Raw genomic sequence first — 25,584 nt, 5'->3', positions numbered from 1 at the left:
GCCGGCTCAGAAAAGGAAGAAAAAAACAAGCCCGAAAGAAATGCCGAAGCTAAACAGGTGAGAGACAAACTGCCTCTTGATTTGTTTCTGGACAGATAACACAATAGTGGTTAAAAAAATAAAGTTTCAGAGAATAACAGAGTGAAAACATATCTTTAAAAGTGCTCAAATAAACAACTAACACATAAAATACATGTGCTAACACAAATTAAACCAAACGGTAACATTATTTCCACGTTTCTCTCTTTTTAAATGTCTCCAAGCAAACAGGGAGAACAGATTTCAAACAAATGTGTTTAAAGAAGGACATTAATGTAGCTTTTTGTTAGACAAGTAAACATCTAATTGTTTTCCACCTTTTGTTTAGGATATCGGAGATAAGATTGCAGGAATGTTCCGGAAAACTCCCAAAGAGAAATCGTCGTCTCCTGCTGTGACGGTAACTTAAACTCTTCTGCTCCTTTTCACATCATAAATGTCACTTTCAGTCTCTCAGTTCCTCTTACTCATTGTTCTGCCTTTTCACCCCCAGGTCCACAAAGCAGACAGTGATCCTGAAGATGAAGAAGAAGAGGAAGATAAGGTAGCTTTTTGTTATGGTATAATCTACAGAGTGTCCCGTGGCATAAAGGCCACTTCACACAGAAACAGACCGTTTACATCAGGGGGGTCAAACTCAAATACACAGTGGGCCAAAATAAAAAAATGGGTACAAGTCGAGGGCCGGACTGGTTCAATGTTTATTGCAAAACGTATTGAAATGAACTTATTGCACATATTAAACCTGGAACTAACAAAGCTTCAATTATTGCCTATAAAAACAACATGAAACATTAAATAATCAGTTGCATTCATTTCTTATGGATCTATCTGCAGCTTTTCCGGAGTCATTTCTTATGATTACATTTCTCCACAGGCCAACAACAGCTTCAACAAAACTATTTCCCTCAAAGAACAAAACAAACATCCTGTTGTCGTGAGAAACAAAGTGCAGAAGGAAACATCCATTTAAACTCAGTGTGCTGCTCTGTGGTGCTAGTTCAAGCAGATACTTGGCATCTCATCTCGGGTTCAAGTTCATCAATGTTTGGGGTCAGGCTCTGAGCGGAGGAGACCCTCAGGATGGAGTGAAGGTGCAATATACCGGAGGGCCAAAATTAAATCCACCAAGGGCCTGATTTGTCCCCCGGGCCTTGAGTTTGACACATGTGGTTTACATCATACTCAGGATCTTAAATTATTGATCAACCGCTGTTATGAAACGAGCTCTCATTTGAAAGATGTGCCTCAAATAGCCAAAGAAATTAGTTTAAAAAAATCTGCATAAACGTATGTGCGTTTATGTTAAAGTCAGGGCTAGAGATGGCTGCCCGTGTTCCTTGGTAGAAGTATGATTTAATAGAAATGTAATCCATGTTTAAGAGGACTGCTACATTAAATGTTATTTAGCTGACACTTTTATCATACTTTGAAACTAACTCTTTCATTTCTGAGATGTTTTTGTGCAGTGTCATCATGATGCTGTAGGTGTGTGTGTTTGCTTTGTGTATCTGTATTAATATTATCACGATCAAATGGTTACATGTTTTACAGGAAAAGGGAGGCTTCTTCTCTGGCATCCATAGAAAATCCCACAAAACAACAGACGAGACACCGGCGCAGGTTAGAGACAAAAAATAGCTTCATTCTTAAAAAAAACCACTCAAAAAAGTCAATGTTCATATTTTTCATTTTGACTTTGTATGTTCCTGTGATATGACGTTTGGTGTTTCAGGACAGTCTGAGCGTTCACAGCGATCTGTCGGCCAGCAGCGACAGTCTGTCTGAAAACAGCAACAAGGTGAGCAGCTTTGTGAAGGACCAGTTTACACACAGACGGTAGATTGTCCTGCTTAAAGGCCTCACATTGACCTGACCTCGACAAGAATACATCTTAACTGTGTGTGTGTGTGTGTGTGTGTGTGTGTGTGTGTGTGTGTGTGTGTGTGTGTGTGTGTGTGTGTGTGGTGTGTGTGTGTGTGTGTGTGTGTGTGTGTGTGTGGTGTGTGTGTGTGGTGTGTGTGTGTGGTGTGTGTGTGTGTGGTGTGTGTGTGTGTGTGTGTGTGTGTGTGTGTGTGTGTGTGTGTGTGTGTGTGTGTGTGTGTGTGTGTGTGTGTGTGTGTGTGTGTGTGTGGTGTGTGTGTGTGTGTGTGTGTGTGTGGGTGTGTGTGTGGTGTGTGTGTGTGTGTGTGTGTGTGTGTGTGTGTGTGTGTGTGTGTGTGTGTGTGTGTGTGTGTGTGTGTGTGTGTGTGATGTGTGTGTGTGTGTGTGTGTGTGTGTGTGTGTGTGTGTGTGTGTGTGTGTGTGTGTGTGTGTGTGTGTGTGTGTGTGTGTGTGTGTGTGTGTGTGTGTGTGTGTGTGTGTGTGTGTGTGTGTGTGTGTGTGTGTGTTTGTTGTTGTTGTTGTTGTTGTTGTTTTTTGTGTTTCAGGAAAAAGGAGGAATATTCAGCGGGATGTTCAAGAAGTCTCCCAAACAAACTGACGAGGTGATGTGGCTCAGAAACTTTTATAGTATGCTAATTAATTTCAACAAAACCATATCATTAGTTAAATCCCGTGGTCTGATAAACGTATTGAACCAGTTTATTTTGTCTTCTAGGACCGACAGTCTTTACATGACGATCTGTCGGGCAGTAGTGACAATCTGTCTGAAAAATCAAAGGTGAGTTTAGAAGTTTTGTGAAGTGACCGTATTTTATTGTATTCATTATTAAAATGATGTAGACATTTGACTCATGGTGTGAGTTAATTTGTCTGAATAGGAAAAAGGAGGGTTTTTCAGCGGGATGCTGCGAAAGTCTCCCAAGGTTTCTAGAGAGGGAACACCTGGACAGGTAACTGAAATGTATTTACACATACATGTAATATTTACTGAAATATGTAGCAGCCTGTTGCTGTAACATATTTCAGAATGGTATATACAAATAATAAATGTCCATGGCTGAAATCTAAATTACAGACAAGTTGCTAGGGCTGCTCGATTATGGCAAAAATCATAATCTCGATTATTTGGGTCAATAATTGTAATTGTGATTATTAAATGCGATTATTCATTGACTTTGAAAACATCCATTTAGTGGAGAGAAAAAATGTGAACAGTATGTTTTTAACAGTTGATTACCCTGAAAAAAAATAATCGTTTTATTTCGATTACGTTGTTTTCGTAATCGTTGCAAGCCATAATCGTAATCGCGATTAAAATACGATTAATTGAGCAGCCCTACAAGTTGATTTTATTTTTTACTTGTTTTAAACGTATTCTTTATTAGTTATTTTCTCGCATTTACCTTTCTATCCAATAGTACTCCAATGTAGATGAACAGTTTCTTTAACAAGGGGTCACAACATGTAGAAGGTCTCAAATCCCAAAAATTCAACATGAGAATATGAAAAACTAAATGTATCAAATCAATAATAACACTCAGAACGTAAATAACACATACATGTACAAGATGGGTTATATATAAGGTCATCCTACATATTACAATAATACAGTCCAATATACTTAGGAAAAAATCCATATACCAGAACATTTAAAAAAAATAAAAATTCCTTTTTTTAAAGAAGCCATATTATATAGTTTTGGGGTGTCACACAGTCCAGTTCCTTTTCAATGCAGCCTGTACAATCCTTCCATTATTAATAGACAAGCTGCTTTTAAACGATTCTGTACATAATAAACACATGTGAACTCTGTTCTCTTGCATCAACCAGTTTTTCTTTAACTAACCGGTTACATTGTCCCTGTCGGCACAGGTTGAGTAACATTTTTGTTGTGTTCAGGGTTCAGAGACGTTACACAGTGAGCTCTCCGCCAGCTCTGACAGCCTGTCGGAGAACAAGGTGAGTCTTCATCATCAGATCCTCCCCTCAAACACACACTGAAACCAAATGAGTCACCAGGTAGTCACCACCAACATGAGAAGGAAAAAAGTTGAGGCTAAAAGATCTGCTGCTCTATAAAAAGTAGATAAGGAGCTTTGTTATTCTGAATGTAAAGGTCACCTATTATGCAAAATCCACTTCTTCACGTCTCTTCTACATCAACATGTGTCCCCTCTGTGGAAAGAGACTCTGAAAGTTTCAGGAACAAAGATTCTCTCTCTTTTTGTCCTGATCCATTTCTATAGAAATCTGTCTGAAAAAGAGCTGATCAGATTTTGGCCACTTTATGATGTCATAACAATGTTTGGCATTAGCCAATCAGCAACCAAGGTAACCCCCCCCCCCCCCCCACACACCTTATCACCTGAATCTCCTCCTAGAGCACCATTGAGTTCTTTGTAACCAAATGTCTCTCAGAGGGGCGTGGGGAGGGGCTCCTTATTTTCATCTGAAGTAACAGACAGAGAATCAGCACTTTTGAAACAGGGCTGAAACAGAGGGGATTATGGGTAATGCTACAATGATCCGTTCGGTGTTTGGAGCCAAACACTTCAGAGACATGTTTGTATATATCTGAGACCTGTAGTATATTGATGAGAAACAGTAAAATAGGGGACCTTTTATGGAACATAAGTGAGTTTGCTTTAACGTTTTCTGCTTCCTTGTAGGAGAAAGGTGGTTTGTTCAGTGGACTCCTCAGAAAGACCCCCAAAACACCCGGAGAGGTACAGCTTCTCAAAGTCAACGCAGCTTTCATGTAGACACAGACAGTAAACGTCTTATTCTTATACAAATCTGGTTTATTGTACTTACTACATGGTTTCACTTCAACACTTGCTGTTGGTTTGTGTATTGTTTTTTATATTTTGCAAACCAGCCCATGTCCAGAGACCCAAAGGGATGTCTGTGTGATTATAGATAAAGGCTTAGCTTTGAAAGTGTATGAAAAAATACCTCTCCTCTTTATTGTCATTACAGGCTCAATGATATAAAGTCCTGTCTTTATTTAGAAATAGAGAACTCCTCATCTGACTCGATGACAGACGTTAGAATATTTGTATCCAACACTTTCTCACACGCTGAGCTGCTCTCTGTTTCTGACAGTTTTCTTGTTTCAGGAGAATCTATCGGCACAGAAAGATCTATCGGCACAGAAAAGATCTATCGGCACAGAAAGATCTATCGGCACAGAAAGATCTATCGGCACAGAAAGATCTATCGGCACAGAAAGATCTATCGGCACAGAAAGATCTATCGGCGAGCAACGACAGTCTGTCTGAAGCGACCAACACTAAGGTCAGTTCACTTGTACAAACGGTCTCAGGCATCAGGGGAAATCTGTCTGTTGGGCTCCAGGAAATTAGTTCAATGAATACAAAATGTTAGGGATCTTTATTTGCAGCCCTTCGTATGGCTCAAATCTAATGTGGCAATGAAATGTTCCCTACGGTGTACCTGTTAATACTGATACATGGTGAATGGAGGAGGACTTATTAGGCGCTTTCACACTGCGGTACTTTTCCCACAAAGGTTCATGTGAACTTAGTTCATGTGAACTCTTTTATCGCGTTCACACCAAAAAGAGCCGGTACTAAAATGAGTTCATGTGAACCTTTTTACCCGCTCGAAATGCCCTGCTAGAGAGCAGAGAGCTGCTAGAGAGCAGGGACTTTCGAACGGCTCTTTTGTGAGAAAAGAGCTACATTTCTGATTGGCTGGAAGGATTGCAAACCACGCCCCGTAAAACTCCCAAAAAGTTTTGTGAAGCCGCCATTTTATTATCCTCGCATTAGCATTATTAGCATTAGCATTAACCCAGCGCAGAAACGCAGAGAGACTAACTTATGGCAACACAAAATAAAACATGGGAGTGGTGGAGATGAGGAGGTGTCGGCGTTCTGGAAATTTACTCGGAAGGCTTCAGTAGAAGCTGCTGGGAGTCCCAGCAGCTTCTACTGAAGCCAGTCCCCAACTCCGGGGACTTCCGGCCGGGGACTTTGGGCGGCAGTATACGCCGTGAAGTGGTTTGCGGCCTGCCAGTAAACCCAAAGCAGAAGAAGAACAAGTGACGTCAGCGGCTTCATTTGCCTAATCCTCCCTCAGGGACTTTTTCCAGTGTGAACGCGATCTGTACTTAGTTCATGAGAACTAAAGAGTTCACATGAACCTTTGTGGGAAAAGTACCGCAGTGTGAAAGCGCCTATTGTGGCGAACCGTCAGGGCCTTCAAGGTATTCACATCTGGAACACTCAGATAAAACAAACAAAAAATCGATTTAATTATATAAATACAATTTAATAAAATGTATATTAAATAAGAATCGTATCTGTGTTGTTGATCTGTAATATTACAGTGTTACGTTGATTTGTTTGTCCTTCTCGGACCATGCACTACGCATTTCAGTGGTTTTGTGTTAGAAAAGAAAGCAACCAATCAGATCTTGTTCTGGGTCTCTGGGTAGAATATCCTTCAACCAGGTATTCTACATCCTTGATAGGATGCCCTGGCCGTTGCACTGAATGAGAGCGTACGTTTGAACTGACAGTTTGATCAACCAATCATATATTGATTTGTAGCCAATGGGCGTGTTCTTCCAGAGTTTCCCTCGGTTCCAGGGTATTCTAGAAGGCCCGCTAGTTAACTGGCTCGAGGCAGAGGATCTAGATCAGGGGTAGCCAACACGGTGCCCGCGGGCACTTAGTCGCCCGCAGGGGCAACGTGAGTCGCCCGCGGGGCATGTTCTAAAAATAACTCGCCAAGCAAATCCAAAATGTAAAAAATACACAAAACAAAAAAGGAAATGTAATTAAAAGAATCTACCCTATGCATAAACGAAACCTAAATCATAGCGAACTCTATCTACTTACTACAACTCTATATCTATCTAACACCCCTCCTCCCCCACCCCCACAATGAATATCGACCAATCACGTTCTTGCTTGATTTGCGGAACCAGCGTTGCAGTCAGGAAGAAAAGCAATGTGGCACCTCCCTGCTGATTTCCCTTCTGGCAGAATCAACACATCAGCCCCATTGAACAGCCTAGTCGTGCAGCCTATACAACACATGAGGGGCAGAGCTTTACTCTGTGTGTGTTGCAACTTGCATATATGTTTATTGCACTTGACGCACACACACGCATGGCGTAATTTCCACTGGGGACAGGGGGGACATGTCCCCCGCACTTTTCGATACCCCGTTTGTGTCCTCCCACTTTACAAATACGTTTATTTATTTTTTTAACGCAAGCCGTCATCGCCACGGAGGAGCACACAGCCTCTGTGAGCGAGCGAGACAGAGGGAGAGAGAGAGAGAGCGCGAGAGCTAGGGAGGGAGGGAGAGAACGAGAGAGAGAGAGCGAGCGCGAGAGCTAGGGAGAGCACACCTTTATCTATTTAATATAGATAAAGTAAGAAATCATTCCAATGTGTACTATAGTACAGTAAAAAAAACTGTTTGAAAGGGGAGTGATTAGTAAAATATGCATAAATAAAAAGAAAGAATGCTAACTAGGTAACATAAGATAAGAATAAACAAGTTGAAATGATTTGTTATTGGTTGTGATCATATTCTAAAGATGTTTGGATTATTGAAAAGTATACATCTCCCTTTCATCTGAGTGTTGAGAGCTGTATCCATACATTCATGTTGTGCTCAAAGTGCACCAGATTGATGCACTTCACTTCAACATTTTAAAAATACATCTTCCCGGGGGAGCATGCCCCCGGACCCCCCTAGAGGAGGTGAGGACCCCCCTAGAGGAGGTGAGGACCCCACTAGAGGAGGTGAGGACCCCCCTAGAGGAGGTGAGGACCCCATTAGAGGAGGTGAGGACCCCCCTAGAGGAGGTGAGGACCCCACTAGAGGAGGTGAGGACCCCCCTAGAGGAGGTGAGGACCCCACTAGAGGAGGTGAGGACCCCCCTAGAGGAGGTGAGGACCCCACTAGAGGAGGTGAGGACCCCACTAGAGGAGGTGAGGTCCCCCCCCAAATAAAGCAGGTTAAAATAATTAAATTGCAACATGTTCTTTTAGTAAACACTGCAAACGGGTCCCACAGACCCAAACAGCACACAAAGGTTAAAGGTCAGCATATAATAATGTTAAAATGTGCTAAATATATACACTGCAAAAAACAACAAAAGAGGAGTAAAAGTAGCCCCCGACTTGTTTTATTTTTTGAAAGTAGCCCTCACCCTAAAACATTACATTACATTACATTGCATTTAGCTGACGCTTTTATCCAAAGCGACTTACAATAAGTACATTCGACCAGGAAGATACAACCTTGAAGAAAACAGAATCATATAAGTATATCAGGTTTCATAGAGCCAAACATTTCAAGTGCTACTCAACTGGCTTTAGATAAGCCAGTCCTTTATTAGTATAAAAGTGCTTCGTTAATCGTTCTAACGCTCGAAGTGGAGTCGAAAGAGATGAGTTTTCAGTTTGCGCCGGAAGATGTGCAAGCTATCTGCCGTCCTGATGTCAATGGGGAGCTCATTCCACCATCTTGGAGCCAGGATAGCAAACCCACGTGTTTTCGCCGATGGGAACTTGGGTCCCCCCTCGCAGCGAGGGCGCAACGAGTCGTTTGGCTGATGCAGAGCGTAGTGCACGCGCTGGGGTGTACGGTTTAACCATGTCCTGGATGTAGGAAGGGCCAGATCCATTCGCAGCATGGTAAGCAAGTACCAGTGTCTTGAAGTGGATTCTAGCAGTTACCGGAAGCCAGTGAAGGGAGCGGAGGAGCGGCGTGGTGTGGGAACATTTAGGAAGGTTGAAAACCAGACGAGCCGCTGCATTCTGGATGAGCTGCAGAGGTCGGATGGCACATGCAGGTAGACCAGCCAGGAGGGAGTTGCAGTAGTCTAGGCGTGAGATGACGAGAGCCTGGACCAGAACCTGAGTCGCTTTCTGAGTCAGCTGGGGACGTATCTTCCTGATGTTGTAAAGCGTGTATCTGCAGCAGCGGGTTGTAGCAGCGATGTTTGCAGTGAAGGACAGGTTGTTATCTAGGGTCACACCCAGATTCCTTGCAGTCTGAGTCGGGGAAACAACTGAGGTGCCGATGTTGATTGTCAGGTCAAGAGTTGGACAATCTTTTCCCGGGAGGAAGAGCAGCTCAGTCTTGTCAAGGTTGAGCTTGAGGTGGTGAGCAGACATCCACTGAGAGATGTCAGCTAGACAAGCAGAGATGCGTGCGACGACCTGGGTCTCTGAGCGGGGAAAGGACAGAATTAATTGGGTGTCGTCAGCGTAGCAGTGGTAAGAAAAACCATGCGGGCTAATGACTGATCCGAGCGAGTTTGTGTACAAGGAGAAGAGGAGGGGACCAAGAACAGAGCCCTGAGGGACCCCCGTAGTTAATTGACAAGGGTCGGACTCGGACCCTCTCCAAGTAACCCTGTAGGTACGGTCTTTGAGGTATGAGGTGAGTAGGGAAAGAGCAGAGCCTGAAACTCCAAGTTTTTGGAGAGTGCGAAGGAGGATCTAATGATTCACCGTGTCGAATGCAGCAGACAGGTCCAACAGGATGATGACAGAGGAGAGGGATGCAGTTTTGGCAGTGTGCAGTTCCTCCGTGACAGCAATGAGAGCAGTTTCTGTGGAGTGACCTGCCTTGAAACCAGACTGGTGCGGATCCAGAAGGTTGTTCTGATTGAGATAACAGGAGAGTTGTTTAAAGACAGCGCGTTCAAGTGATTTAGACAGGAACGGGAGGAGAGAGACAGGCCTGTAGTTTATAACATCTGACGGGTTGAGAGTGGGTTTCTTTAGGAGAGGGTTTACTCTTGCCTCCTTGAGACTGTTTGGAAAGTGACCAGAAGTTAGAGAAGTGTTGATGAAATGGGTGAGAAACGGTAGAATATCAGGAGCGATAGTCTGAAGGAGGTTTGAAGGGATAGGGTCCAGAGGACAGGTGGTAGGGCGGGCAGAGGTAATGAGGGTAAGAACCTCACTTGGAGAGAGAGGGGAAAAGGAGGTTAGTGTGTTGGTGGAAGGAGGGTCTGGTGACCCAGCGGTGAGTAAAGGTGAGTCAGAAAAAGAAGAGCGAATATCATTAACCTTTTTTTCAAAGTGGGTAACAAAGTCGCTTGACAGTAAACCTAAAAAAGGTTGGTGACCCCCTGATCTAGATTAATGCGACGAAGCAATTCATGCCGTTTTATTGTTTTTAACGTTGAAATGACAAGTGCAACAGGTGAAGAGGAAGTTTTTTGCGGAATTGTTGTGAGTAAATCAGCCTACTATCACCTAAAGAATATATCTAGGATTAAAAGACTAATGTCACAGCAGGATTTGGAAAAACTTGTCCATGCTTTTATCTTCAGTAGACTCGACTACTGTAATGGTGTCTTCACAGGTCTCACTAAAAAATATATTAGGAAGCTGCAGCTGATTCAGAACGCCGCTGCTCGAGTCCTCACTAACACTAAGAAAGTGGATCACATCACTCCTGATCTGAAGTCTTTACACTGGCTTCCTGTGTGTCAAAGAATAGATTTCAAAATACTGCTGCTGGTTTATAAAGCACTGAATGGTTTAGGCCCAAAATACATTTCTGACCTCCTGCTAAATTATGAACCATCCAGATCTCTCAGGTCTTCAGGGACTGGTCAGCTTTCTGTCCCCAGAGTCAGAACTAAACATGGAGAAGCAGCGTTCAGTTATTATGCTCCAAATATCTGGAACAAACTCCCAGAAACCTGCGACCTGCAGGTTTCTGGGAGTTTGTTCCAGATATTTGGATATTTAAAAGTAGTCAGAGTTGCACTGTCACTGCTTTTAATTGAACTATTCATATCTTAGACTGCACTGTAACTTTTATCCATGTATTTTTTCTTTTAATGTTTATTTTATTAGCTTTTCTTTTTAATGACTGATTTTAAATGCCTTTTTCTTAATGTCTTTCATTTTTTGTAAAGCACTTTGAATTGCCTTGTGTTGAAAAGTGCTATATAAATAAACTTGCCTTGCCCTTTTCAAGCCGACAATTCAGTGAAAAGATGGACATTATAATGCCGCGGAGGGGGGGGGGGGGGCAGCGGCGGGTGTGTGTGTGTCTACAGAAGGTCCAGTTGTGATAGACACGGTTCGCCACTGGGACTTAAGACATTGTTACAACATAAATACAACAAAAACATGCTAAAGGGGAAATCACACAAGAACACAGACAGTCCAGTTAAGATGTATTTACAGTACGAGTTTACAAAAATATCAAAAGTATCTACAAATATTAAGAAAATACATTGACCAAGAGTGCATCTTATCGTATTACTGAATATTACTGGACAACAATGTATTTAATTTGTTGTTTTTATTTCTTGTTTATTTTTATGTTGTTTACTGTATAAATAAATAAAAGACCCACACTGAGAAGACCAAGTGCAAAGTGAGTGCGAGGAATAACATAATCCGCAAGCTCACCGGCACGACCTGGGGTGCAAACCCACAGACTCTCAAGTCAACCGCACTAGCCCTCTGCTACTCAGCTGCCGAGTATGCCTGCCCAGTATGGGAACGAGCTGCCCATGCCAAGAAGCTGGATCCCGCCCTCAATGCTAGCTGCCGCATTATCACAGGCTGCCTGAAATCAACACCTACAGACCGTCTGTACATCCTGGCAGGCATAGCCCCACCAGAGATACGACGAAATGCAGCAAGCAAGAAAGAGCGCCAACAACAGTCTACTGACCAAAGACATCCTCTCCTTGGCCTTGTGCCAGCCAAAAGCCGCCTTAAATCCAGGAAAAGTTTCCTGAAGAGCGTCCCACCCCTCGGAACACCGAGCATAAGCAGTGAAAGAGTCACTCGGTGGGAAGAAAGACTTGACAACCTCCCATCAGCAACAACAATGGAGCTAAAGGCGAGCGAGGCACTGCCCCCTGGAGCAGACACCAACTACGCAGTGTGGAAATGCCTAAACAGAATAAGATCTGGTGTTGGACGTGCAAAAGCCACTCTCGCCAAATGGGGATACCTAAATGACGGGGACGTTGTGTGTGACTGCGGCATTGAACCACAAACCATGCAACATCTCCTGATATGCCCCCTGCTGGAGCAACCCTGCACAACATCAGATTTAGCAGAGTTGAATGAGAAGGGACAGCAATGTGTTCAGCTGTGGCTGAACCACATCTAACCAAGCCCTGTAACTGACTGCCTTGTGGACACGATAAGAAGAAGAACTGTATAAATGTACAATTTAATTTTTTTCTAAAACATGTCCTTATTGGAGTTATATGTAAGGATTTTTGTAAGCGATTCATATGTTCTATGTGTGGAACGGGTAATGCATAAAGTTTATATACAAATGTCTTGTGTGTTTCAGGTGAAAGGAGGTTTCAGTGGATTGTTCAAGAGGTCGTCCACACTTGAAGACAGTGCTGCTGCAGAGGAGGTAAGACGTCTCTGATTTATGAACCCATTCAGGCGTCCCTTTTTAATATAGTGCTGTTCCTGTTAGCTGTAAAAGATCACTGTTAGAAGTATAATGTAAAAATGTCAGAAAGTGTAACAGCTTTTAATGTTGTGTTTGATTTTGTTTCTCAGGTAACAGAGTCAGACGATGAACTCACAGGCAGCAGTGAAGCTCTCAACACTAAGGTAACAATATGTATGCATCATTTAAAAACAGTCCTGAATAACTTAAGGAGAGAGCACTCACTTTTTAACTGTATGTTTCAGGAAAAAGGAGGAATATTTAGTGGAATATTCAAGAAAACTCCTAAATCTGCAGAAGCTGCTCAACCTGAGGAGGTAAAATGTGTTAAATGTTTTAATGAAATAAACACTTTAACTTCATATTTTGTATTTAGAATTATGGAGGCATGCTTGGAAGTCTTTTATGATCACTTTAATATTGTTTGGTGACCTAAATGACACACTAAGAATGAACTCATGATACATTTCTGTTAAAAATGCAGTAATTATTTTTCTGTCTTAGAATGATACATTTTGTTTCTCTTTTTACATTAAAATCTGGCAAATGTTTCCCATTATTCTCCAAAAGTATGTGTGTATTTGTTCAGAAGTATTCTATTTTTTTAATTAATTTAAGTAATACAAACAGAAATATTTTGTAAAATGGGAAATTATTCATTATCTGTAAAAAACAATAATTAAGGCAACTTTTATTTAGTATTCCCATATTTTATTAATTTGCAGACTTTTTGAAAACCCTTTACAGGACGAGTCTCCTGACAGCGATCTCTCCGCCAGCACTGAGAATTTATCTGGGAACAAACAGGTCAGAGAGTTACAAATCAACATCAATATTGACATGTTTAACTAAATGAAAGTTTACTTAATTAACTTCAACACATTTTTCTTTACGTTTCATCAGGAGAAAGGTGGAAAGTTGTTCGGCGTTCTCCTTAAAAAGACTCCCAAAGCGTCCGGAGTGAAGGCAGAGACTCTGGTGAGTGTTTACTGAATGTGAAATACATTTTTGAACCTCGAAAAGATTCACCGTTTTCATAAAACATCAATGTCTGTGTTTCAGGGAGGAGAGGCTGAGAAAGAGCTGTCAGCGAGCAATGATGACCTGTCTGAGAATAACACACCTAAGGTGAGCAGTGTAATGCGACGTAAACATGTAAATCAAATGTCTTCATGTGAGCGTTTAATGACGACCAATCTTATGTTTTAGGAGAAAAATATTTTCAGCAACATGTTTAAGAAGCCACAGAAACCTGCAGAGGGCGCTGCAGCAGACAAGGTATAGTGGTTTGATTATTCAGTTATGAAATGTCCTTTCAAGCAGGATGGACAAATTAAAATGTATTTTTATTTAGTATTCCTCTATTTTTTTTGTGTGTGCTGACTTTTTGAAAACCCTTTACAGGACGAGTTGCTCGACAGCGATCTCTCCGCCAGCACTGAGAATTTATCTGGGAACAAACAGGTCAGAGTTACAAATCTACATCAATATTGATATTCAAGATTCAAGGCTTTATTATCATGTGCACAGTAGCTACAGTGACATATGGCAATGATTTTAACCCATTTCCACGTGTTATTGGAAATACTTTATTGACTTCAACACATTTTTCTTGTACGTTTCATCAGGAGAAAGGTGGAAAGTTGTTCGGCGTTCTCCTTAAAAAGACTCCCAAAGCGTCCGGAGTGAAGGCAGAGACTCTGGTGAGTGTTTACTGAATGTGAAATACATTTTTGAACCTCCAAAATATTCAGTTTTCATAAAACATCAATGTCTGTGTTTCAGGAAGGAGAGGCTGAGAAAGAGCTGTCAGCGAGCAATGATGACCTGTCTGAGAATAACACACCTAAGGTGAGCAGTGTAATGCGACAGAAGCTTAAAATAATGTCTACATACATTAAATAAAACGCGTTTATTGAAAAGCTATTGTGTGTTTTAGGACAAAAATATTTTTAGCAACATGTTTAAAAAGCCGCAGAAACCTGCAGAGGGCGCTGCAGCAGACAAGGTACTGTGATTGGATTCATTCAGTCATTACATTTACTGTGAAGGACAAGATAGATATTTAATTCACAGTTTTCTGGTTTGAATTCAGGAGCTGGAGGTGAACACAGAAAAACTGTTATCTGGTAACTGTGAGAATCTGGAGGACACCCCCGCCCCAAAGGTACTTCATCCTGAAAAAACAAACAATTCAACATTAAATGAAACCAGAGCAAATGTGTTGACTGCATGAGACTTTTATTTTGTATGTGTATCTATGTTTTAGGAGAAAAAAGGAGGCCTGGCTGGCATCTTCAAAAGATCAGGGAGCATCGACAACCTGTTTGACGAGGTCAGCGCTTTACTTTTAATAAGATTTTGAATGCAGTAACATTCCCTGTAACTAAATACTTGTATACTTAACCTGTTTTACTGCATTGAGAGTTGCCAAAGAAATGTCGTTGTACTTTGTATGATGACAATAAAGATATATTCTATTCTTTTACTACTTTTACTTTAGTACAATTCCTCCATACTTCTTCCACTGTCGAAAAAAGAAGAAAAAAAAGTAAACTGTATGCTTCGAAACATGGTTGGCAATCACATTAATCAATCCTGTTTTCACTCGTCAGGAGAAAGGCGGGCTGTTCGGTGGTCTTCTTAAGAAAACCCCCAAAGCGTCTGGAGACGGGGCGACAGCAGAGGTGAGAGTTACTCTGTTAGCATCACCTTCTGTACACACTGTTATTATACCTATTGTAGGTAGGTAGGTAGGTAGGTAGGTAGGTAGGTAGGTAGTAAGATAGATAGGTAAGTAGATAGATAGATAGGTGGGTAGATAGATAGGTGGGTAGATAGATAGGTGGGTAGGTAGGTAGATAGATAGATAGGTAAGTAGATAGATAGATAGGTGGGTAGATAGATAGGTGGGTAGATAGATAGGTGGGTAGATAGATAGATAGGTAAGTAGATAGATAGATAGATAGGTGGGTAGATAGATAGATAAATAGATAGGTGGGTAGATAGATAGGTGGGTGGGTAGATAGATAGGTGGGTAGGTAGGTAGATAGGTAAGTAGTAAGATAGATAGGTAAGTAGATAGATAGATAGGTGGGTAGATAGATAGGTGGGTAGATAGATAGGTGGGTAGGTAGGTAGATAGATAGATAGGTAAGTAGATAGATAGATAGGTGGGTAGATAGATAGGGGTAGATAGATAGGTGGGTAGATAGATAGATAGGTAAGTAGATAGATAGATAGATAGGTGGGTAGATAGATAGATAAATAGATAGGTGGGTAGATAGATAGGTGGGTAGGTAGGTAGATAGGTAGGTAGTAAGATAGATAGGTAAGTAGATAGATAGATAGGTGGGTAGATAGATAGGTGGGTAGATAGATAGGTGGGTAGGTAGGTAGATAGATAGATAGGTAAGTAGATAGATAGATAGATAGGTGGGTAGATAGATAGGTGGGTAGATAGATAGATAGATAGATAGATGGGTAAGTAGATAGATAGGTAAGTAGTAAGATAGATAGGTAAGTAGATAGATAGGTGGGTAGATAGATAGATAGGTGGGTAGATAGATGGGTAGGTAGGTAGATAGATAGATAGATAGATAGATAGATAGATAGATAGATAGGTAAGTAGATAGATAGGTGGGTAGATAGATAGGTAGATAGATAGATAGATAGGTGGGTAGGTAGGTAGATAGGTAAGTAGTAAGATAGATAGGTAAGTAGATAGATAGATAGGTGGGTAGATAGATAGGTGGGTAGATAGATAGGTGGGTAGGTAGGTAGATAGATAGATAGGTAAGTAGATAGATAGATAGGTGGGTAGATAGATAGATAGATAGATAGATGGGTAAGTAGATAGATAGGTAAGTAGTAAGATAGATAGGTAAGTAGATAGATAGATAGATAGATAGGTGGGTAGATAGATAGGTGGGTAGATAGATAGGTGGGTAGGTAGGTAGATAGATAGATAGGTGGGTAGATAGATAGGTAGATAGATAGGTGGGTAGATAGATAGATAGATAGGTGGGTAGATAGATAGATAGATAGATAGATAGGTAGATAGATAGGTGGGTAGATAGGTAGATAGATAGGTGGGTAGATAGATAGATAGATAGATAGTTAGATAGATAGGTAGATAGGTGGGTAGATAGATAGGTGGGTAGATAGATAGGTGGGCAGGTAGGTAGATAGATAGATGGGTACTTTAATTATCCACATTTGGGAAATGTTTGCGTTAAAGCAGCATAAAAAACGCAAGGCAATGTACATAAAAGAAATGAAGACACAAGAAATAAACATTATAAACTGTCCATTCCTCTCTACCTAGGACAAGGACGACCAGAAGGAGCTGTCCGCGAGTAATGACAGTCTGTTTGAAAACAACAACACAAAGGTACTGTGAACAAAAAAAGAAATGTCCCCACTATAAAATATTTAAATCGATTATTGAATTGCACTACAACATGCAGTTTCCCATGTCAATTAGAAAATACTAGAATATTTATTAGCTAGTTTGGATGAATACGTTTATTTTGTAATCAGGTTGAGCTTAAGAAATGCTAGTTTTACTCTGCTATTACTGTCTATTCTTGTTCATCTTAACTTTGACAAAGTACTGATGAAATTGAAATGTTCACTTACTCAGTGTTTTTCTGTTTTCAGGAGAAAACTATTTTCAGTGGCATGTTTAAAAAGACTCCTAAACCATCAGAGGGGACGACAACAGACGAGGTACAGCAGTGGCTCTACCTGCACATACATATCAATATTTATCACAACATTTGACTTTTTGTTTTATTCACTTTCCGGTTGTGTGCGTTCAGGAATTAAACGAGGATACGAAGTTATCGGACAGTTGTGAAAATCTCTTAGAAGCAAACAAAGCAAAGGTACACAAGTTGTCTCACATCTTCTGTTTTCTTTGTTCTTCTGTTAATTATTATTTAAATATTAATAACATGAGAGTATTTCATATGTTTCAGGAGAAGACAGGAGGACTGGCAGGGATCTTCAAGAAGCCTCCAAAACTGTCTCCACGCGTAGTCGCTGAGAAGGTAACCTAACAAACATGTTTTATTTAATATGTGGTGATGTGCATCATTTGTGGTTGTTTAGCGGTCTGTGAAAAAACAGGTCTTGTTTTGCCGGTATTCACAATTACTGTGATATTTTAAAACAATGAAATAGCATTTATTTCAATAATATAAATATGGTCATATCATGTGAACTCCAGCGTTACAGACTCTCTCTTCTCTTCCCTATGTTCATATTTTGAGCGTAATATATTTGACAAAAAGAGATAATAAATACACAAAATAACTAGTTAAGAAGTATAGTATTAATTATATATATATTTTAAATTATGTTTATCGCTATAATATTTTAATGGTGATTATTTGCCCCAACAATCATGCAGAGAAATGTGTGAAAGCCTTACTGTAAAATATGTTATTAAACATTTTGGGGATAAATGATTGAGGTAAATAACTTCCAGAAAGCTAAAACTTTTTGTTTTTCAGGACCCTCTCAAAGACACAAGCGATCTTTACGGCAGCTGCGACAGCCTGCCAGGATACGGAGAGGTGAGAGTCCCAATGTCTGTGGACGAGAGCAAGATTAAAACAACACAGACGAGATCATTCAAAACAAATTATAACATTTTGCAGGATTAAAAGTTTCAGCAATGTAATTATAAGAAAAATACATTCAAATGTCTAAAATAATAACCACAAGAGATAGAACCAATGAGTAAGAATTAAAACGCAGACAACAAATGATGAGCCACTTTGGTTTCTTCTCAGAAATGGTTTCCACACAAAAGTTTGAGTGATATTGACTTTTTGTTGTTGTTTATTTTTACTTTAAAGGACGATCTTTCAGCACTCGGTGAATTGTCCAACAGTAACGATAATCTTATTGAAACCACAAAGGTGAGTCTTGATGTATTGTTGTTATACAGGTTGATTGTATTTCAATATTTAAGACTTTTTTAAATGAAATTCATGTTTTATTTTTGTAACAGGAGAAAAAAGGAGGGTTCGCTGGAATATTCAGGAGGACGCCCAAAACAATTGAACAACAGGTACGACATTATCGGCACTGATCGGCATCAAATACATTTATTTATTATATTCTGTTTAATTATAAAGGATCTCAAATGTGTACTTAAATACAATACTTGGTTAAATGTACATGTCTGGATATCTCTGTGTTCATTTGCAGGACAGTGAGGACTTGGAGGCACCGACAGGAGGCATCGGGCTGAGGCGCAGGAAAACCATCAAGAAGAAAAAAAGAGTGAGTTGTTGTTCAATTGTTCAGCAAAACAGAAATCTATTATTATTATTACATCCATTCTGTAGCTGTGACAGAAAGCCTCAGGGGTGTTAGCAGCTATTCTTCTCAGTGGTTTAGATTTTATATCATGAAGAGATTACTTTTATCTTGCTCTTCCAGTTTGCTCTTAATTTTGATGTTGAAATGCATTTTCTCATTAACAAAACTTCTTTTCTTTTCTTGTTTTGTTTCTCAGGTTGTCTCATTCAGAGTCAAGACAACTCGTCCCAAAATGTCAAAGTTGAATTTACAGGTATGTGTTCTAGTTATTCCTCAGTTATGACAATAGACTGTATGAAATAGGGCTGCACGATATATCGTGTCGTGACGATAATCGCGATATGCGCATGCGAGATATTCACATCGCAGGTTGTGTGATTTTATTTATTTACTTTTTTCTTTAGGACGTGCGATATTAAGTAGGCAAATTAACTCAAACACGTCATGTTACAATTATTTTTCTGCTTGCTACAAAAGGAAAACTCGCGCGGCTCTCATGTCAGGGGTACTTGAGTGAGTGACTTAAAGGTAAAAGTAGTTTCATGCGTTTCTCCAGGGCAGTTCAGCGCTGCTAACCGAGCTAGCTCAGCTTGTTGCTCTGATAACTCAAGATTCAGACGTCCGTGACTAAAATCCTTCATCCGGTTAAATATAGTTAAAAAAAATACCAATTGTATAGCATTAAAGTTCAAGAAAGGATGGTTTGCGGAAAATAAAAAAACTGTCTTTTCTTCAATTCCTGTATTTTTTCATATCGCAATATATATCGCAGGGGGGGGAAATATTGCAATGTCAGTTTTTTCCAATATCGTGCAGCCCTAGTATGAAATATGGAATATTCACCAAAGACAGATCTGAAACTTTGTGCAATAAAGAAACATGTTGGAAATGTTTTCCATTTACGAATCTTTTTCTGACCATTTCAATTCTTGTTAAAGCTGTTTTTGATAACTTACACATTTTCCGTGGATCAGTCCATGAGGTGTGTTCAAGTTGTTCAATTTGACAGAGTTTTTCCTCCACAGGGTTCAGACAAGATGGCTGATATTCAGGAAGTTGTTGAGATGCAGGATCTGAACCCAGCACAGGTTAGCATGATGATATTATTAAAAAGAGTCTGTAGGATGCTAACAGACAAAAGGAGGGGATGTTGGAGAGAGTATTAACAGACAAACCCTTTCAACTGAGTTTTGTGAAAGTGTGTGTTTGTTTTGTATAGGACAGCACTGTGGACGTGCAGAATGTGGAGATGGCAGCTTATCCCACTGGAGAAAACCCTCTGGGAACTGAGCTGGTGTGTTTCAGAATCTTTCTCTCCTTTTGGTTTGGTTTATTCGGTCTGGCCTTTTATTTAGCATAATCTTTACTTTACTTTAATGTGTATATTTATGTATGGTGCCACAAATAGAGATACCAAATTCTGTGCAATAAAAAACTATCATCGGCACATGTGTACATTTTGACCGGCAAAAAAAAGTGCATCTGTGATTTGTTTTCGTTGACAATTGTCTCTTTTTTCAGGAAAGTGATGAATTGACGCAATGGTGGAACACAGTAAAAGGTCAGTGTAATGTTCAGTACTTTGGTTTCTGTTTGTTTTGCGAGTCAACGAGAGAAAACCACTGATTCCTGTTTACACAAAAAGAATGTTGCATTATTATTAAGTCATTAAAAATAAGATTAGAGAATCAGCACTGAAAATCAGTAACAAAAACCGGTGTCATGTATTTTCTCCATGTACTAACTGATATGTCTCTGCTGTGGCTCACAGGTTGGGCAGAGTGGAACGAGAACTCTAACTTACAGGAGGAAGATGAGGAAATGTAAGCACATTTTTGGGACATTTTCATTCACATTTACCCAGAAGATATTATTTCTAATGATATCTATCACATCTATAGAAAGCACTGTCACTATTGCCAGGAAGCTCAATGACTCATAAAAGTCAAGGGACAGCTTGAACTAACTAAGAACAGATGAATGAACCCGAACTAACCAACATGAACGCATCATCAATTGTCTGCTGCTCTCCAGGTGCAGGTTGAGTTGATCAAAACATGTTTTGAATGAGGAATTATTGTTATGCTCTGCTGGGTTAAAAGAAAGGGAATGATAATGAATAATTCTATGTCACATTGTCCAGCTGGTTTACAGAATCAGAATCAGGTTTATTGCCAGGTAGGTTGATACGTACGAGGAATTTGACTTGGTGCTCTGGTGCATACTTTAATTATTTTAGCTGGTATGATTATGAAATTGTTAATAAAGGGCTTTCTTTAGAAGTAGGGTTGAATGAATCATTATTGTCCAATATTTGTCAAAGTTTGGTGTAGTACATATTTATCTTTGACCACCTGCACATTTCCCTTTGGACACCTTCACATAGGAAAATGCCATTTCTTAGACATAAAAGCTTCTAAATGTAACTAGTGCACCATACTTTTAGTTCATGGGTGTCCAAACTGCGGTCCGGGGGCCAAATGCGACCCGCGGACCATTTTTAATCGGCCCTCAGCAAATTCAAAAAGTATAATGTAAGTAGGGCTGCACGATTTGGGGAAATAATTTTCTGACAGATATTGCGATTCAATTTGCGATATTTGTTTTTAAGCGACCCAACGGAAGTTTATTGTAAAATGCGGCCATATCTCCGGCTAGGAAGGTCGCATCAACATGCTCCCGTCTCTAGCACCCCCGCAGCCCGAGCTACGAGTGAACGAACTAAACTTACATGAAACCTCCGTTGGGTTGCTTTAAAGTCAAGCTTCAGTTTAAGTTTCACCCTGTAGTAATAATAATAATAATAATAATAGATTTATTTTGTTAGTGCTTTTACAGGTGCTCAAAGACGCTTTACAGATATAGTGAAAAGAACAACAAATACATATATATAGTTAAAGTTAAAGTCAAATAATACAAAAACAATCACACATTAAAAGCCAGATTGAAGAGGTGAGTGTTTTGAAGGTGGTGAGGTCAGTGCGGTCTCTGATGGGTTGGGGGAGTGAGTTCCAGAGGGAGGGGGCAGCGACGGAGAAGGCTCTGTCCCCCCAGGTCCGGTGATTGATGCGGGTGGGGATGGATAGGAGGTTGGCTTCTGATGAGCGGAGGCAGCGGGAAGGGGTGTGGTAGTGCAGCAGGTCTGTGAGGTAGGGGGGGGGCCTGATTGTTGAGGGCTTTGTGAGTAATGAGGAGGACTTTGAAGTTGATTCTTTGACGGACGGGGAGCCAGTGGAGGTTCTGGAGGACGGGAGTGATGTAGATGTAAAACATGTGATGGAGCATTACTAACCTGACTCAGATGGTTTGTTTCACCAAAGCATCGAGGAAAGCTCCATTGGAAGCCATTTGGAAAAGGGCAGGCACTTTCAAAAATACTTGGCAGGTGATTGGATCAATCTGTCTATCACCTTCTATCATGGGCCAATTCTGATTGGTTAACAATGACTGGTACATGTGGAGCACTGCACTTCTGATTGGTGTGGACGACTGATACACAAGAAGAAAAAACTAAATTAAAAAAACTAAAAGAAATCGCAGGCTTTGCGATTTTATAATTGCATCATTTCAAATTTTGATTTAAAATTGATTCATCGTTCAGCCCTAAATGGAATATGGCCCACAAATTAAACTTGTGCTTTTCTTATATTGTACATCTTAAATATAAAGTAAAAATATATTACACAGTAGTATTCATGTGTTAATAAGACCACTTTTTAAAAAGATTCAGTCAATTCAAGTTGGAAACATTTTCTAACAAATCTTAGTTGATAAGAAAAAGCCCATTCACTTTTTTACATAACCAGTTTGAAATAGACCCTTCATATTTCCCCTTATTATAATCACTCTGAGGCTCCTGTTTTAAGGGATGAGTTGCCAACAAGATAAATGAAACCCTCTGGAGAGCTGTGAGGCTGTTGTTTTCTTAAAGCTTCATGTATCGAGCCTAATTTACCTACATTGTGCTAATTTATAACTTAACTTACGAGGCAATATACCCCACCTCTAGTGAGTGGCCCAGCCCTTCGTATATCTTTCTCTATGTGGCCCTCGGTGAAACCCCCCCCCTGTCTTAGACATACAAGCTTCTAAATGTACCTTCACCTGGTGCAGCATACCTTTTAGTTTCAAGCCTCCCTCATGTCTCTGTGCAGGATGATGGAGCAGGCGGCAGATCGAGTCTACATGGCCGCCCGTCTGTTCGTGCGTCTTTTCAACAAGCGAGGGGCGTCCTTACAGCATCGAATCCTGGAGCTGATGGCTCTGGCCGACGCTGCGGATGAATTCCACAAGAAGACGGTGCAGGCTGCGGTGGGGGGGGGCGTGGCCAGTGTGGCGGGCAGCATCGCAACAATCACTGGCCTCATCCTGGCTCCTTTCACTATGGGCGCCTCTATTATCGTGACGGCGGTGGGGATCGCCGTGGCGACGGCCGGCAGCATCACCTCGGCAACAGCCAACATCACGGACACAGTTCACTCCAACATGGACCGGAAGAATCTGGAGAAAATGATCCAGGGATACCAGGAGGAGATAAAGGACATCAGGGAGTGCATGGAGTTCGTGCAGGTGAGGACATTTAGTGGTTTGTAAGTCCTTCAAGTCTTCTTCTCTGGTTGTCAGAGAATAAATCTGGTGCAGCAAGGGTCATAGCACTGTCATCTCTTTAATGTGTATGTCTTTATGTAAAAAGACTCCCAAGTATCAACATCTATAAAAGCCTAAAAAATGTTTTATATACAAGACTTTAAGTACTTGTGAGTTTAACATGAGAAGAGTTTAAGGAACGTTATACCAACAGGTGTGTTAGCTTTGTTAATGAACTACACATGAAGATAGTTTAGTTAGACGGTAGATTCATTTCACATTACAATAGTTATGGAAATAAGTTAAAGATTAAAATGTGAGTGATGGTGGCTTTGTGTAACATACTGAAAAGGTTATTAACCAAATAAAGTGTTGTAGGCATAAGATTATTAGCCGTTGCCAACACTACATATGAGAGAAGAGACACACACTCTACGTTGTTTTGTCTAAGGATGTTTTCTCCGGATCACATGCACTATTTCCCCCAGAAATTCATGCCAAAATCTGGTTCTTTCATTCGGGATAATTACTTTTGTCATCCTGTAGTTTTAACACCAGATACTTGAAATGAGAGTAACTTTAACCCAAGTTTTTGTATGTATTCATGGTGAATTCTAAGAAAAAAGTGGTGTGAAGCCAGTGAGCAATAGCTCTTAAAAATCACAGAAAGAACTTCAACCTTCGTAGTGTCTCTTAAAATTTATTTTTTGAATAATATACTTTCTGACACGGTTCTCACTTTCCTTTCTTGTCTGTGTCGCTTCGTAGGCCGGTATGGCCACCCTGCAGGAGTGGGACTTTGAGAAATACTCCCAGAGCGCTGCGAAGAAGGCGATGAACCACAACCTGAAGCACGTGATGAAGGAGGGCGGCCGCGCAGGGAAGGCCCTGATGATCAACACGGATAAACTCATCAGCACCGTGCAGGTTCTGGGAGTGGCAGGCGGAGCCGCTAAAGCTGCGCAGGCCATCAGCGTCACCACGGGCGTCATGTCGGGTCTCTTCCTCGCTCTGGACGTCTTCTTCCTCGCCAAAGACTCTCACGAGCTCCGCAAGGGCGCCAAAACTAAATTTGCCACCAAAATCAGGGACGTGTGCAAAGAACTACAAGATGGCCTCCTGGATCTGAACAAGGTGAAGACGCAGCTGCAGAAAACCATGGACGGCATCGAGGTGGAGGAGTTCGAGGAGATCGTGGAGGTGGAGGAAGAGGTGGACGACGATTTAGAGTCTGATCCCAAGAAGCTGGCGGAGCTGGAGCAGGAGCTGGACCTCATGGAGGAGAAAATGGACAAGAAGGTGGAGGAGCAGAAGAAGATTAAAGAGGTGGAGAAGGCAAGTGTGAACAAGGAGAAAAAGGAGGAGAAGAGTGTGAACGCAAAAGGAGAGGGACTTAAGAACAAAGAGGAAATAGAGGAGGAAATGAGAAAAAGGGATGCCATGACGGAGAAGGAGAGTACGAAGGGAAAAGGTGACGGAGAAAGCAAGATGGAGAAGATGTCTGCGGAGGCAAAAGAGCAGAAACTGGAGAGCGTCAAAGCGACTAAAGAGGAGGTTTTGAAAGAACAATCACAGAAAGGAAAGAAGAAAGACAAAGAAGTGGAGAACCGAATCACAGCCGGTAAAGAAAAGCACGAGAGCAAGCGAGATCAGACCAAAGAGGACAAAAGTGCGAATAAAAAGACGGAGGAGAAAAATAAAGCTGGGAAAGAACAAGAGGAGATGAAGGGCAGATCAGGTGATTCAAAATACTCTGAGAGGGTAAACCCAGAGAGAGAGAGTAAAAGGAGCAGCAGAGAGACGGGGGAGAGTGGGAGGAGCGACAAAGATCGATCCCACAAGAGCGAGAGAGGAAGCAAACACGAAACTTTAGACATCGATAAGGAGAGGAAACAGAGCGAGAGGTCGGAGAGCTGGAGGAGGAGGGGGGAGGAGGAGAGAGGAGGGAAGGACTGGAGGGCTGAGGCGGCAAAAGGGAGAGAAGGAGGGGAGTCTGAGAGAGGGACGAGAAGGGAGGAACATGGAAACGTGAGGAAGGAGTCGCATAGAAGTCAGGAAGGGGCGTCGAGGACGGAGGGAGGGGGCAGCAGGGAGGAGAGGAGAGGAGGGAAGGAGACTCCTCACGATGAGGAACGAGTGAAGAGGTTTGAGAGAGCAGGAGGTGAGGAGGGGGGGGAGGGAACGAGGAGAGGAAGTGAGAAAGGAAGTGAGAGAGCGAGTGAGAGAGCGAGAGGGCACAGAGGGTCCAGACCTCAATCCAAAGCGATGCTGGAGGACGGGCTCAATATCTAA

At 41.2% G+C, this 25,584-nt stretch overlaps 1 protein-coding gene across 1 annotated transcript; it reads left to right on the top strand.

Moving 5' to 3' along the window:
* Positions 1–423: 423 nt before the first annotated feature.
* LOC117540850 lies at positions 424–25,584 on the top strand. Its single transcript, XM_034207734.1, has 39 exons — positions 424–439; positions 533–583; positions 1,594–1,662; positions 1,775–1,840; positions 2,469–2,525; positions 2,639–2,701; positions 2,802–2,873; positions 3,823–3,882; positions 4,593–4,649; positions 5,043–5,220; positions 12,259–12,327; positions 12,480–12,533; positions 12,615–12,686; positions 13,117–13,176; positions 13,273–13,347; positions 13,432–13,497; positions 13,579–13,647; positions 13,774–13,833; positions 13,998–14,072; positions 14,155–14,220; positions 14,309–14,377; positions 14,465–14,536; positions 14,639–14,704; positions 14,985–15,056; positions 16,697–16,762; positions 17,032–17,100; positions 17,193–17,258; positions 17,352–17,423; positions 17,889–17,951; positions 18,237–18,299; positions 18,392–18,451; positions 18,592–18,666; positions 18,902–18,958; positions 19,731–19,793; positions 19,925–19,999; positions 20,227–20,266; positions 20,477–20,528; positions 22,860–23,274; positions 24,061–25,584. Exons 6-39 carry the CDS (start codon positions 2,655–2,657, stop codon positions 25,582–25,584), a joined length of 4,119 nt encoding a protein of 1,372 aa, XP_034063625.1. The 5' UTR covers positions 424–439; positions 533–583; positions 1,594–1,662; positions 1,775–1,840; positions 2,469–2,525; positions 2,639–2,654.

Source organism: Gymnodraco acuticeps, unplaced genomic scaffold (assembly GCF_902827175.1).
Source record: "Gymnodraco acuticeps unplaced genomic scaffold, fGymAcu1.1, whole genome shotgun sequence".
Classification (NCBI taxonomy): Eukaryota; Metazoa; Chordata; class Actinopteri; order Perciformes; family Bathydraconidae; genus Gymnodraco; species Gymnodraco acuticeps.
This window is presented reverse-complemented; position numbering and strand designations above follow the sequence as displayed.